The 15,228-nt window shown below is 40.3% G+C and overlaps 1 protein-coding gene across 4 annotated transcripts in view; it reads left to right on the top strand.

The window, feature by feature from the left end:
• The window catches only part of LOC102073008 (uncharacterized), a 370,008-nt gene that overhangs the window by 203,170 nt on the left and 151,610 nt on the right, over nucleotides 1-15,228 (top strand). For all 4 annotated transcript variants that reach the window (XR_012578937.1, XR_012578936.1, XM_074534753.1 and 1 more), the window contains exon 4: nucleotides 9,568-9,647. Coding sequence is in view for 2 of the 4 variants with exons in the window: in XM_074534753.1 (XP_074390854.1) it covers nucleotides 9,568-9,647 (80 nt within the window). In the remaining 2 variants the exon portion in view is untranslated. The remainder of the gene's footprint in view (nucleotides 1-9,567; nucleotides 9,648-15,228) is intronic.

The following is a 15,228-nucleotide window of genomic DNA, read 5'->3' as shown; positions in this document are numbered from 1 at the left end:
TCCCTTGTTCAGAGGAAATTTTGCATACATTACAGCCAGTTTAATTTGTAGAGACAAAGTATGAATTTTCTCAACTATGACTTGGAGGACATAACATGAAGTTTTGTGAGAAGAGTTTTTCATTAATGTCTTTTTTTATGTAGCTGGAGACAGAAGCGATCTGACTTTATTACATTTTTGCTGAGAATAATAAGTTCTGAAAGTAGGTGGAAAGGTAGCCATGCACTGGGTGCACCATAAAGGCTCACGTGTGGGTGTTTGTTAACATGTGAGATGCTGTAGGATACACCACCTGGCCTTCAGCTGCTTTTCCCAAAAGACAGTTATTTCAGAAGTGCTAAGTCCTATCTGCTAGCCATGTCCAGACGTGGTTAAATCAAAGTGCTCTTCTGATGGCACTTGAAAGCTCTATTTAAGCAAATGCTTTGAGCCATGTCCCCCAAACTTTACATACTTGAAACCACATCTAGGGTATGATTTATTGATGATAATCCTACCATAGAGTGTTTTAGGACAAATCCTTCTAAAGCAGTTATTAGATGAAATGTTGGACTCTGTTAAAATGGTGTATAATATAAAGAATCCTTGATTTCATTAATGCTGATTTGATAACATCAGTTGCCCTCTGGCAATTTAGGTGAGCCCACAGGCCAAAATTTTTACCTTTAAATGCTCTTTCTACCTGTACCATGTACTGAGGGTGTGATGGGCACTTAAGAATAATTAGCATGTGGTTTATACCTGACAGTGTAAAAGCTCCCTCAGCACATTTGCTGAGTGTCATGAATATGATTTGGGTTCCCAGATTGGCATGAGTTTATGCCTACTGGTCATAGAAAAGTTTCTTGGAAGTGGAGCTGTTTTGTTTAACCTCTGTATTAATTGCAAGGCATATCAAAGAAAAGTGAAAAACAATTTACATCCCTATTACTGAAATCTGTGCAGGATACGAGAGGGAAGTATTAAATATCTGCAGTTTGGTAAAATCTGAAGCACAAAGGAAAAATATGTATCACATGAAGTTACTCAGGGTGGATAGCATATGTTTTAAACAGTTGGAATAAAAATCTAGATAGTGTATAGCGTGAGTTGATCTTGTCCTAGTCTGTGGGCATTATTTTTTCTAAGCTGGGAACATAAGGTTATATATCAACTAAGCAGATATGATCAGTCTGATCTGCTGGGTCTTCTTTTTGAAGACATAATCCTTATTATAAGCAACATTGTGAAGTTTGAACCTTTTTCTTCCACTTCAGGCACAGATGTTTTCTGCAACTATTTTTTTACTGTAAAAATAATCTTTTGCAAATTCTTTTCTCAGACTTTATTCTAGCAAAGCTCCCATTGCCTTCAGTCTCTTTACCTAAGTAGAAACCAAATCAAAAATTAGCGAAGTATTTCAGCTCAAGACTATGAGCTCTATTTAGAGGGACTTGAAGTCATAAATTTATTTGGTGATGAAATCTGAGGAGCTTTTGAATATGGCCAGTCCTGTTTAAACCTTTTACAGAAACCTATATGTTGCTGGCAATCACCACTGACAGGTTTCGTTTCATGAAACTCCATCCTAGAACCAAACTTAGAAATTATCAAGGTCATTTTGTTTCTCTTATTCTCCAGTATTTTTATTCTTCCACAATGGGCATTGTCTTATGTGTTGCCTATCAGCATAGCAGAGGAGAGAGGGAATGCAAACCTGCCTAATGATCATGAGTGGAATAAGAAACTGTTATCCTGGCAAACTTGATTTTGATTCAGGAAGCTGCAATCTGTGCATTTTCTTTCTTTGATAGTTCTGTTTTTCATATGCTCTACCTTAGTGAAAGCAAAGTTTATGATCTCTGGTTACTCTGACAGATTTATTTTGATTGTACTAAGTGCTTGGTGAATTTAGGGAAGCCATCATTACTTGGTGTTTTTACTTGGTGTTTTGTCTTCTGGTTAAAGCTTGGTTTGGGAGGTAGAAAAATGATGATCACATCTCCAGCTATCATCCAGGGTCATTAAGTGGATGCCAGCCAACTATTTCCAGTGCACAGGTGGTGGTAGCATTGATTAATTCATGATCACAAAGTGCTTTGGTCTACTGGCATAGAAAGCAGAATAGAAGTGCAAAGTGTTATTAATGGAATGGCTGCTTGACATACTTAATATATGTTGTTAAATATCTTTTGAGGCTAGATACATTATGAGTCTGAGTGACTCAACTGAAAGTAGTTATGACTACTTCTTTAATTAAGAAAAAACAGATTCTTACTGAGTGCATCACAGTTTCAGGCCTCATGGTAACCTCCTGGTTAGGATTATGGGTCGATTTGGTTCATTTTACTAACACATGGCCTAGGAACTGGGTGCTGGCAGCATCTTTAGAGTTTGGGGAAAAAAATGCAGTCACTTTTTGTGTTGATGGCTGGGAATTTCTCTTCCTCTCCTGACTAGTTTTATCCAAGCTTTCAGCTGTGATTTCATTTCAAAAAACATCATGCTTCAAGACATGTACTTCTCCCTTTTCCAGGTGGAAGAAATTTGTAGTTGTTTAGGAACTCTGTAAAGCATAACATTAATTCTGGTTGTGTTTACACTGGGACAAATCTTTCCCTGGTTTACGTTAATATGAAATTTACCACTCTGTTACCAAAGCCAGGATTTGGCATGTAAGAGTCCTTTCCTGTTTAGTGGGAAGCACTTGCTGATTGACCACTTTGTGAAGTCATGGACATGTTACATTATCCAACTTTTCTCCAGAGCAACACACAACTACAAGGCTCTTTTTGTGGAATTTCAGTGTTTACGCATGATGTGAAAACCAGAAGGATGTGCACACCTAGATTAATGTTTCACTTTGCTGGCAGTGGTTGCAGTTTTACTGAAAGTGTCATAATAGCTGATGTTTTTCTTAAAGATTGTACTCTTGAAGTAAACAGATAATGTTAAGTTCTTTGTTTTTTGTTTATAAAATAAGTTTCTAGTCCTCGTGATTGGAGGAAAGATACTGAATTTATGATCAAAGCATAATACAAAGACTCTGAAATGAAAAAATATAAATATAAAGGCTGGTGCTTATTTGATTCTTTAATAATATTTTTAAAACTTTAGAATTTTCAGAGGAAAAATGGGGAAAATTCTGAAAGGCAGGAGGGAAACAGCATGAGCTCAGGATCCGCAGTAGTTCATTTGCATTTTGTTTTCAGCTTGGTCTGAGGAATAGTTTAGTGGTCTGAATACTAGCTTTGAAATCCCTATGCAAGTTGAATCTGTATCTACAGTATCAGCAGCAGGACTAGGAATAAAATTCACACCTTCACACCTCTACAAAGAACAAGTATAACAGTGAGAATTTATGGAATATTTAGCTAGCCATTTAAACAAAGATTACTGAGACTGTTCTGTCTGGTATTACTTATCTGTGTCTTTATTAGCTGACCAAGAAATGCACTGTTTGTCATTCATCTGTGTGATGTTTCTCTGCCTCTGCCTCCTTGCTTGGCTAGATTTCCTCTTCCCTCCCCACTTGTAAGTGTTTGGACAGAGAAAGTACTTACTTAAAACAAATTTCCAAGGTATTTTTTGATATTCTGCTGGTTTAATTCCTTAAATTAGGATCATCACTGTTTTTAAATGTTGTGTAGCCATACACACTAGTCATTAGAATTGCAATGGGAATTGCTGGGTGGAATTATAACTTCTTTATTGTGTGGGAATCAGAGTTCATGATACTGAGGGTCTTCTATGACTCCAAGAGCTGTGAAACAGCTTTCAAGAACTTAAAATGAATGGTTATGAATAATTTGACTTTTTTCTCAGTAAATTCCATCACAAAAATAACTATAACAATAAAACTCCAAATAAAATACTTTGCCTAGGAAATTGTTTCGTTTGATATTTGGATTGTAATACTACCCAGTCCCCAAACAGAATTAGGGTCTGTCTCTAATAAGTGCTTGGGTAGAAATTAAGAGAGTGCCCCTGCTTTAGGTCTTCATAATCTACATCAGAGGTTCGTACAAATGAGAAGAAACATTGCTATAGGCAAAATAGCAAAGGACATTGTGGCAATTATCCTTTTGTACAGGTGGGCCAAGTAATTCTGAATTATAGAATTATAGTATAGAATGTGGTGGGCACAGGACTATTCTGTGGATGAAACAAAACAGTGAAAATTATGACTTTTTTTTTTTTTCAAGACTAAAAATTTTAAAGAAACTATGCTGAGAATTGACTTCAGGTAGAATATTTTTGATTTTCAACTTCTTTCCACAAAAAAATTCTTTCACTTTCCAGTAAAAGTATTTGTCTTTCAAAAACCTCATTCAGCTGCAAGTAAAATTTTTATTGATATTTTCACAAATACATTTCTTTTCTTATCAGCCTTTGTTGGGGAAAAGTTGGAACCTAGTAATAGTGGCCTTTGGGGCATCAGGTTTTGTGACTGCCATGCCTTGAAAACTTGTTGAAAGGAACCTAAAAATGTATATGATTTCCTAAAAGCAAGTGGCAAACCACTCCCATACACTTTTGGAATCTCTTGGGATTCTTACCAGGCTATTCTCCATCAAGTGAATTCAAAACAGCATTGACTGCAAGAGATTTTAGGTAGAGAGTATGTCCAGAATTGTAAGTCAATTCCTAGCTGTACTTTGTTGATGGGAGGGAGACGTAGTGTTTTTCTTTGTCTTACCTTGATTTTTCTGTTTCTTAAAGATAATGACTTCTTGCAGTAGAAAAAAAAAAAAAAAAAGTCCATTGCTTTTCCCTGCCTTACTTCTACTTGTAGAAATTCTCCTTCCTCTAGTGAGTAAATCAGGGCAGGTGCCAGGAGTGCTGCTTCCCCAGCCAGCAGCATAAGGAAACTGTCTGGCTGTACTGAGAAAGTTTTCCCAGCTCTGTGTTTATTAGCCTTGAGAGGAGAAGCAGGAGCATTGAAAGCTTTTTGGAAACTTATGGGAAAAAAAAAAAAAAGCATTAGCTGGAATTTTATGTTAGGGATTTTATACAATACTGACAAAAAAAACGAATTCTTAAGACTCTATTTTCATCCAGTAAATCTTTGGAGTGCCTTGAAAGCTTGGAACTTCTTTTGCTAGACCACTTTAGAGCAGCTAAAAAGCCATTGTATGTAAAATTTGTACTGTTTCGTTTCTGACAATCAGGTGGGTTTTCCTGGGCCCTGAAGAATAAATTTAAAGGTACAGAGAAAATTGTAAGTCTGTAGACTACAGAAGTAGATACAATGCAGTTTAGGGTGGAGGCAGGGTTATAGGTTAGCTGGTCTTAAATGGAAATCTTTGTACTGCCACAGAAAGCCACAGGACACTGTAATATTTAAATCAATCCGAGTTTCCTCCAAATAAAAATAAAATAAAGAAAATTATGAGACTTGGCAAATAGATCTTGACCTCATGCTATTTTTACCAGTCAGACAGATGTGCAGTCTCTGATAAGCTGGTACCCAGGATGAGCTATCAAATCGGAAATCTGTGGAGTCACTCTTCAAATCCCAGCACTAATCGCAATGATAAAGAGCTACCTTTCGATTAATCCTGTCCTGGACTTTAGACGAGAGATACTGTAGTTTAATTACTGAGTGAAATCCACTTTGTCTGATCTGCCAGTCTGCACTGTAATGTCATAATATAATCAGCCTCACCCCTGTCTGAAGCTCTAGGGCTGTGAAGTCCAAGGACTTGTTTGATTGGAAGAAATAAAACGATGTTCAAACAACCACCAGCCACAGGGCTGTAATTACCAAAATCTTGTTTGCATCTGTCTGTCATTTTCACCATTGGTTTTTTTATGACACGAAGAAGCAAGGAGAGATCATGGTGGATAAGAACAGCAACTTGACAGGTGACAAATCAAGATGTGGGATGGTTTTCTTGTAGAAAATAATCATTGTAAAATATTCAGGCTAATTAAACTGGGTCTCTTTTTTACATATTTCCCATCAGCTTTGGTGACACATGCTGGTTCAAGCAAAGCCAGCCATCGGTATTGTCATTTCGTAATTAAAACCTGTAACTGAGCTGGGAGTGCCTCCACCAGAGGTTCCAGTGCAGGGATGGAGTCGGATGAGTGTGAGAAATCAAATTTCTACTCATGTGAGGAAGGCAGCAGGTCTGCCACAGTAGGAGGTGTTTCCTCCCACCCCTCTTAGCAGATTTAGCTGTGATTTGGAGGGAGTGTTCCTTCACACAAAGAGAGAGGCCATGGCTTGCTCTAACATATTACATGGCGTGCCCTGCACCGGTGCATGGCTCACCCCCACCAGCTGTGTGGCAGCTCATTGCACCAACTCACACTGAAAGCAGTGGGAGAAATTAGGACGCTCCTGATCTTTTGATGTCAGGCCTTCTTCCCTCCACCTCTTTTATTAAGGGTGCAACCAGGGAGCGTTGGTAGAATTTCTTTTTAATGTACCATAGAGACAATTGTTCTGGAAAAGTTCATTACCTTTTCCAGGCTCATTTGACAGAGCTGTGTGAACAGCGGTGCCTTCCTCTCACTTCTGACCTCAGCAGAGCTGGATTGTTAGCAAGAGATGAAGAGATCCAAAGTTTTGAATAAATGTTTTGTTTAGTTATCTTTCTGGCCATGCGAGGGAGGTTGCAGTTGTGGTGTGGAAAGAATAGCTGACAAAGCTCTCAAAAATGGTTTGTTCTCAAGTTATTGCTAAACATGGATGCTCATGGCCAGAAATGGGGACACATCTTTTATCTAGCTCCATCCTTTAGAGAGGGCGCTCCTAACCTGTGGTTGGGTTAAGCATGGTTGGATTTGCTGACATATTTTCATTGCTTAGGTTTTCTTCCCCCAGCTACTTCAAAATCCTCATTTATCTCACAGAATTTTCTTGTAATTTTGCTTTCTCTCTTTGCACCTTCTTTGCCTTGTGGCCATTTCCACACAGATCTTCCTTTTTCTTCTTACATGGTCTAGTGATTCAACTCCTTACCATCTCAGTTGCTCTTCAAACTCTTTATTCCACCCATCTAGAATGGAGTTCTTACATTGTCACTTTCTCCCAGCTCTTCTGCTGTAAAAGCACTCCCAGTTTCCCTTTGTTTTTGATAGAATGAGCTGGTGGATTATTGTGAATCACAACTGGAGTTTGACAATAATCCCTGTGCTACTTCCTCTTCACAGAATGGGCTCGTTCAGCACTTCTCCCTGCAGGGTCCAAGCACAGGGTGAGTGAATGTTCTCTGGGTGTCCTGGAGCTCTAGCCTGCAGGTAGATTTCTGTGCATAGACCAGTTCTCTATACTGCAAAATCAGAGCAATGTCTTGGGGCAGAGACTGGGGGTGAGGAAGGACAGCAGACAGCAGTTGTTAGCAGTATGTGTCTGTGCCTTAAACTCGCAGTACATTTACTTTCTTCCTCTTCCTTTTGTAGCCTGTGGCTGACAGCAATGCCTGGCATTGCCTGTCAGCAGGGATGGCATGCAGAGTGTTTTGCAATGGAAATCTGGCTTTAAACATAACTGGGTTTGTCACTACTGTTTTAACTTCTGAATGGTGTTTAAACATTACAGTCTGCAGATTCCATTCCAGCCGGATCTATCCGGAGGAGGCTGTCTAGAGAATCTTCTCTGAAGCAGCTCTGACCAGCAGCAATGGCCCTAGCGCTCTGTGTACTTCCACCCTCTGTCTAGTCCTTTCCGTTGGAAACAGAAATGTCAGAAGGAAGATGTGCACAGCTTCTTTTAAATCTCAAGAGTATTTTTCAGCATGAAAAAGTCCATTTAGTTACACAGTCTTGCAACAACCGCTGGTGTCTTGCTTCCCAAGGGAAAAGTATCAGGGAAATGTGAACAATAGTTGTATGGCCAGTTGCTACAGGAATTATTTCCTTTCCAAATGTGAGGATAAAGGGGGGCATAGGGTAGCATATAACAGTGCCTAAGAAGAGAAGAAGAAATTAGTCTATATTGATCAGAATAAATTGTGTTAGTTTCTAAGAGAAAAAAGATACATGCAGGTGGAGTATGAGTTTAGTGTGAAAACACTTTGTTACAATAAACAATGATGTGAAATTCATGTCTTTCTAAGGACCTCATTTCATACTCAGGTGTTCGGTGTGCTTACAGACACAAAGATGGGGCATCCTTAATGTAATGGTTCTTACAAGCTTTGGTATGGGGAGTTTTGTGTGCATGATGCTGTACTGCAGCCCAGCTATACCTTTGGGGATCTCTGCATAGATGTGGCACAGGTTCTGGGGTAGCTTTAGACTACCACCCCATTCTTTGGACTGACATAGGAACTTGTCAGAAGACCCATCTCAAAATGTTGATGGTGGTATAGATTGTTTTAGTCCCTTACCTGCTCTGGAGAAGTGAATTCATCTTCTTTTTATGATTCAGTGATATGTGTAGGTTTGTTTTCTTAGATACCATGGCATCTTCTGCAAAACTATGGTGCTGTTAGCCATAGTACTGTGTGAATTAATGATTTTTACTGTGCGAAATCAAAGCAGCAATGATCTGTAATTAGAGGACATGGCACAGATAGAAGGAGACTAGAGGAGAAAGAGGAGCAGCAGGCAGAGGAGTGATCTGAAGATTGGAGAGGAAAAGCAGAAGACTCATATCCCATCCTTCATCACCCATGATGCTGTCTGTTCATGTTTACTCCTTAGCCCTCATACTACTTGCTCACGCATAGTTTTGTGCCAATGCTCATATTAGCCCCACAGCTTAGGCTGAGCTCCACATGCACATGGCTCACTATGACATTTTCACAAGTACTTTGAAGTGTTATCGACACGTTCCTAGATCCCACATGGCACAACCAAAACCTGTTGGAAGTAGAGTAAGACTTGTATATACTGGGAGCAGTTCCATTCAGGTGTGTGAATCAAATCCAACTCATGGACAATCAGGAACGAGTGAATCTCAAGTCAGTTCCTCAGATGTGTGCAAAGTAACTACTTTACTAATTGAAAATGATAGAATCATAGAATCACTGAGGTTGGAAGACTCCTCCAAGATCAAGTCCAACCTTTGACCAAACACCACCATGTCAACTAGACCATGGCACTAAGTACCACATTCAGTCATTTCTTGAACATTTCCAGGGATGGTGACTCCACCACTTACTTGGGCAGCCTGTTCTGAGGCTTGGCCACCCTTTAAGTGAAGAAATTCTTCTTGATGTCCAATCTGAACCTTCCCTGGCACAAGCTTCAGGCCATTTCCTCATGTGTTGCTACTTGCATGTGAGAAGAGGCTGTTCCCCATCTTGCTACAACCTCCTTTCAGGTAGCTGTAGAGGGCATTAAGGTGTTTCCTGAGCCTCCTTTGCTCCAGGAAAATTGCACCATGCAGTGCTCCCACCCATGATGGGAACACTGGTCACTTCTGGTGATATCGAGATTGAAAACTTTGGGGATCTAGATCTGAAGGTACTTCACCAAGTTGTTGCTTTTTCTTTTAACATTTGAGAGTTTGAGACCTGGTATTTCTGTCTCAATGAAGAAAATTCTTATCTGCTGGCCAGCCTTTATTAAACTTGCCCTCTCCCCAGAAGCAAGCCTGATGGCAGCTCACTCTTCTCTTTGTCTAAGCAGGTCACTTTGTGAACCAGAGAGAGGGGTGCTAAGAATCCCAAGGAAGGAGGAGAGCCAGATCTCTGCTCAGCATAGAGAAGGTAAAGCATACCCCAGAGCTGCACAGAGTGGCTCCTCATCTATTTACTAATGAGCACCTTGCTGACATCAGCCAGCCTTGTGTGTCCATCAGCCAGGTCACCCTGGCATTCATCAAAGGTGGGGCTCTGTCTGTGTTGCAGGTAGTGCTTGCCCCACTTTTTAAATGGAAGTGAATTGAAGCCTTCACAATTGTGCAAGAGTCAGAGGAGAGTTAATATTTTTGGTCTCCAGTCCTGCCAGTGCTGTTAACAATGTTTTAAGGGCAGAAGGCAACTGCTAATTGTGATGTAACTTGAATTATTTCATCGCTTCACTCCTCTCACCCTACTGGGACATTCATCAGCTCTTCCTGGTCACTGTTGACCTGGGATGCCAGAAATCTGGCAATCTCAAATTGCAGCTTAGCCAACCTGGACCTAATTTATCCAGTCTAGTCCGTTTCTGTAAATGTTTGGGGTTTTTTATACAGCTATATGCAGAGTAATCTCAAGCTTAGAGCTGTGTGGAGACTCCTGATTTTGTTGTGTTTTAGAATTTTTTTCTTTTCCACACAGCAAAACGATATCATGTCAAGGGTGAGGAGAAACCTTATTTTAGCATCTTGTTGCCAATCCCCCAAGTTACACATTTTTCCCTAAGCCCACTTGTCTCGTAAATCATAAAATACCCTTTTAGGAATAGTTATCAGTTATAGACTCTTTCTCCCCTTCAGCATAAAGAGTAGTTGAGAAACCAGGGGCAGCTTACTTGACTGTCAGAGCCTCTATTGAATTCATCCACAGGTCTAAAGAGATCAAAATTGTTTGAATTGACCCTATCTGTTGCCAGTCTGAAGAGAAATCCCTTAAGCTTTCTCCTTTCTTGTCATGTACCGTCTCCCTTTGTCAGTTCACATCCAGGATTTTTTTCTTAGGGATAACAGGAGCTCTAGCAATATCTGTCTTTATAAAGCCTTCAATGAGAGAGCAAGAGATTGAGCAGGAGGGTGTGGGGAGAAGGGTGAAGTATACTGGGTGAGTATCTGACCCTGGAGTACCCTCTGCTGTCTCTGAGAACCACAACCTTATCGAGAAGCACACTTGTGGCTTCTGTGGCAAAGGATGACAACAAAAGCAATGTTGTCCACCACAATGACTATTCAGAATTGAAGCCTGGATTTTAAAACAAATGCATTTGGAGCATAGATGTGGAAAGGAGGAGAAGCACAAGTGTTGCTTATTGGGGGCCCTGCAGACAGAAAATTATTGTGTTTCTAACGCTATTGATTTTTTGCAGCAGCTGATATTTCAATCTGAGTGCAGCATGTCTGAGCGTCTACGCACACTGTCAAGAAGAAATATGATAGTGTCTTAAAAGATTAATAATATCACTGGTCCTCAGGAGGCCTGTCTTAATTCACTGGCCTGTTCCTTGGCATGTACTGTAATTTATCTAGTCTGATTTGAATAGCAAATGGCAATCGGCTGCCATTAGGGAAATAGGCATCAGTCTTATTGATCCAGGATGGGCTGGATTTTATTTAAGGAGAGTTGCAAAATGTTATTAACTTCCGGATGAGAGGCTGGAGGTGGAGAATTTTTTGCAATGTTCCAAGGCAGGGTGAATTACACTGAATCCTAAAAGTCCTGAAATAGATAATGGGAGGGGGGTGAACAACTGCTACCACTTTGTTTTCAAAGACACCAGTTATTTCCAGCACTACTGTTCTCTCTCCTTCTCTCTCTGTCTGTCTCTGTGACTGACTTAGTTGTCTTTGTTGGAGGCAAGGGTACTAACATTTGGGGAGGAGAAGAAGGGATGGATGATCCTCTTGGTTCAGATAAAGCTGGAATTGACTCTTCACTGTGACATAGGAATTGTGGGTTTTCCAGGCCCCTCACTATGCTTCACAAGAGCTCTGCAGTTTAACCTCCTCGTGGGGAATATGTAATCCTTGCTGATGCTCTGCTTTATGTGTGTTTGGAATGGCCACCAGTGCTTCCTGAGGGGAGCAGCTGATGTGGCTAGAAGGGAGGTGACACTGCATTGGCTGTGAAACGTCCTGTCCTGGATCCCTTTTCATACCAGCTCTCGCCAGCAGTCACCATGAAGAATAAAAAGAGGATTTGGATAATATTTAGGTGCTCCAAATCCAGCTTTTTTTTTCAGTGGATAATGTTGTTAAGTGTCATGCTGAGCTATGGATGTGAAGAAGTCTGATGCAGTTTCAGTCTCTACACTTACACAGAAACAAAATCTAATGGCAGTATTGGGAGTCTGAAAACTAAAGCCTTTTTTTATAAAAATTATCATAAAGAAGTAAAATTACAGCAAATACCTTGGGAAATTTCCAGTCTCATGGTGTGCCACTGTGGGATAACCTCCCCAGGGAAGAGTTGGGCGCCCAGTTATTTGGCACTCTCTAAAGTTAGACTAGATAGAGCATCAGGAAAATAGCATAAGGAATACCCCAGCTCAGGTGGGAGGAGGGACTAAATGATTAAATACCACAGGTCTCTCCAGCTTTAATCGCTGTAACTCTTTGATACATCAGACTCTCCCAGCAGGAATCACTGAAAAGAAAGATCCAGGAGTGCTGTCTATTAAAAGCTCAGAGCCACTTCCGCTTCATCAGGAGACACTGTCAGGAGCAGTGGAGGAGTGTGGAGCGCAGGGGGAGTTCAAAGCTCCCCTCCAGTCCCACTGTCCCTGGGAAGCCGGCTCCTGGGGAGCAGTGTGGGAATGGAGGTTCCAGGGAGCTCACAGGCTGGCCTGCACCAGGCTCCCTGCAGGAGCCACGGGGAGGGCTGGGCTGGGGCTGTGCTTTTGGGAGGTGGGAAGCATGCAGTGGAGAAAGGGGTGGGGAAGGGACGGTGCTCTGGTCACTGTTGGCTTTTTACCTTTGGGAGATACAAGCAATGTCACCTTTGAGAAGATTCTTGACGCTCACAAGATCTTGCTGACTGACATCTTTTTCCAGCAGTATTCACAATAAAGAGAAAAGTGCAGCAACATTTCAGAGAAGTAGCTTCTTGTTACTTGCATTCATTTTGTACCTTAAACATGGGGTTAGAGAAGAAAGCTGTACAGGAAATGACCACGAACAAAAGCAATAACATAAATTGAAACTGACTTTGGGGCTTTTTTGAGCAGTGGTAATTGCTATACATTGTGATGTTTGCATAAGAAATTAGTTAATGTGTAAGAGAATGACATGTGATATATTTTATTTGCCTGATGACTGTAGTCTCTGAGTGAATGACTTATTAAGGTTAATAAAAAAAAATTTGCTTGTGACTTGTAATAATTCGATTGCTAGAATTTAACGTTCCCTTATGCACAGTTGCCTAAAGGGGGGAAACTAAATTATACATACGTTCTAATGACCGGCTGGCGGTGCTTTTATTTATTCCTTAATAGCGGTTTGAGAACAAACAATGTGTTCTAAATTGTTGGTCTGTCTGTCTTTCTGCCTGCCTGGGCAGGATCGTTATGGCTTTCTTAATTCTCCTGTGTGATTTATCATCCCCAATTCATTGTTTTGCATAACTCTGCTCAAAATGAAGAAATGTCATTATTTTGCAGTGAAAAAGTTGACATTTGCATAATGCCTGCCATTAATTATTGTGAGACTAATGCAGTTGTTGATATTTTTAGGGCACAGTGGTACATCCTGCACCTTGTATAATGTCATTCTGAAAACATGGGTAGTTAATAGGTGCCACAACACTGCACAAACGCAAGAAAGGAGGAGAAGAAGAAGGGCACATAATGGAGCAGTCTGTGATCTTTATTTAGATTTTTCTTTTCCTGAAACACATATTGAGAGATGACTATAAACAGAAGCAAAGGCTAGGAAGCTGTGACACCTGAGAGAATGAGGAAATGAAGAACCAGAAATGTTCCTTTCTACGTATGTTAGTCAAGGTAGACCTAAATAAAAATCTCTCATGCTGATATTCCTTGGAATTGAGAAAACTCCTGGCAGTAGTTAGTGACTATTATCCCATAACTGGCAGTTCTTCTTCTCAGAAGAGTCATTTGTTATTTGTTTTAGTCCCTTGTTTATTTTTACAATGGAGTTATTTTATGATTCTTTTTCAAACATATAAAGAGAAAAGGGCAGCTTTCATGCACAAACTTCTGCCCCATGATGGTGGACAGTTTCTGAGCCTGTGGTTGTGATTGTATGCTAATGGGAAGAAATTTCTTCAGAAGACCATTAAGCATCAACAGATCCTAGGCCTTTTGATATCTTTACTAAAAAAATAAGAAGCTCTACATCCCATTCTACAGGTCTACTATGTCCTTTCTCTGTTTGCTGATGTATCTTAAAATGCCAGAAGGAGAAAACATGGCCATTTAGTCCTCAGATCCTGAGATTCACTGCTTCCAGAGGGATGTAGTTTTCTGCCATTAGAATTAAAACGACAACAAAGAAAATTAAACCACAAAAGTTCAAATAATGCTGAGAGTCTAACTGAAACCCACAAAGGGCAGGAAATTCATCTCCAAATATTGCCAGTCTGTCCTCAACTCACCCTATTGTCACAGAGAACTGAAAGTTGTTCCTACAGTGTGTGATCTTACAGACCACAAATGCTGCAATATGTAGGCACAATAGGGAACACAATAGAGGAACAGACACTGAGCTTTATTCTCAGTTTCTTGGATGTGGTAGGTGTGAGACAGACCCTTAAGGTAGCAGAACATAAGGCTATTTTTAATGTGTTTTCATGCACTTTGAACACAAAGTGCAGTATATAAAGAGTGTTTCATAAAGTTGTCATTCCTATGCCACAACTATAAATTGAAATCTTTAACATTACAGAAACACTCCGTGTGTCAGTGGTTGATTTCTTACATCTATACCATTGCCCCTCCTTGAGACTTTTTAGAAAAATATAATTTTAAATACCTAATGCTGGCAAGAATCCTAGAGAGTGCAAATCAGAAGGAGAAATTTCTGCATAAGATTGTAACAACAGAACGTCATAACTTCACTCTTCATTGTGTCAATGATCTGAATGCCTCCAAGGGCTTTGCAAATCTTGCAGCAATGTATCCTTTGAGACACTTTTCCTAATTCACAGCGTTAGAGAGATGGTGTGGTAGGAAGGAGGTCCCTGTCCATGGTATCCTACCCCACTGGAGAGGTCTATGCTACAGATGAGCTGCAGATCTGATGGAAGAGCAAGAATTCTTGGAGTGCTCCTCCTGTAAGATGCATTCAGGAGATGCTCAGCACCCCTCAGAATGAACAGATCTTGGATACAGGCTCCCTGTGTGGCCACAAAAAAATTCACATAATTTCTCTCATAATTTTCATCAATGAGGAATTAAAATAATTCCAGACATCTGAGCATACATTGTGAGGATTAATTCAGCAAGATTGTTGAGATATTCAGAGGCTATATTGATGAGTACCACAGAAAATCCAGAAACAAAACCCCATCTTATTTCATGCAAGACTTGGATGCCACTCAGTAAAGAAGGCTTGGGGCCACACACTGAACAGAGAGGATAAAAAAAAGAGTATTTGAATTAGTCTCATTCCCTGGATGCTATCCATTATACAGAACACTAAATATACAATCATAA

The sequence above is a fragment of the Zonotrichia albicollis genome, chromosome 2 (genome assembly GCF_047830755.1).
Source record: "Zonotrichia albicollis isolate bZonAlb1 chromosome 2, bZonAlb1.hap1, whole genome shotgun sequence".
Taxonomy (NCBI): Eukaryota; Metazoa; Chordata; class Aves; order Passeriformes; family Passerellidae; genus Zonotrichia; species Zonotrichia albicollis.
Note: the sequence above shows the minus strand (reverse complement) of the source record. Positions and strands in the feature narration are given on the sequence as shown.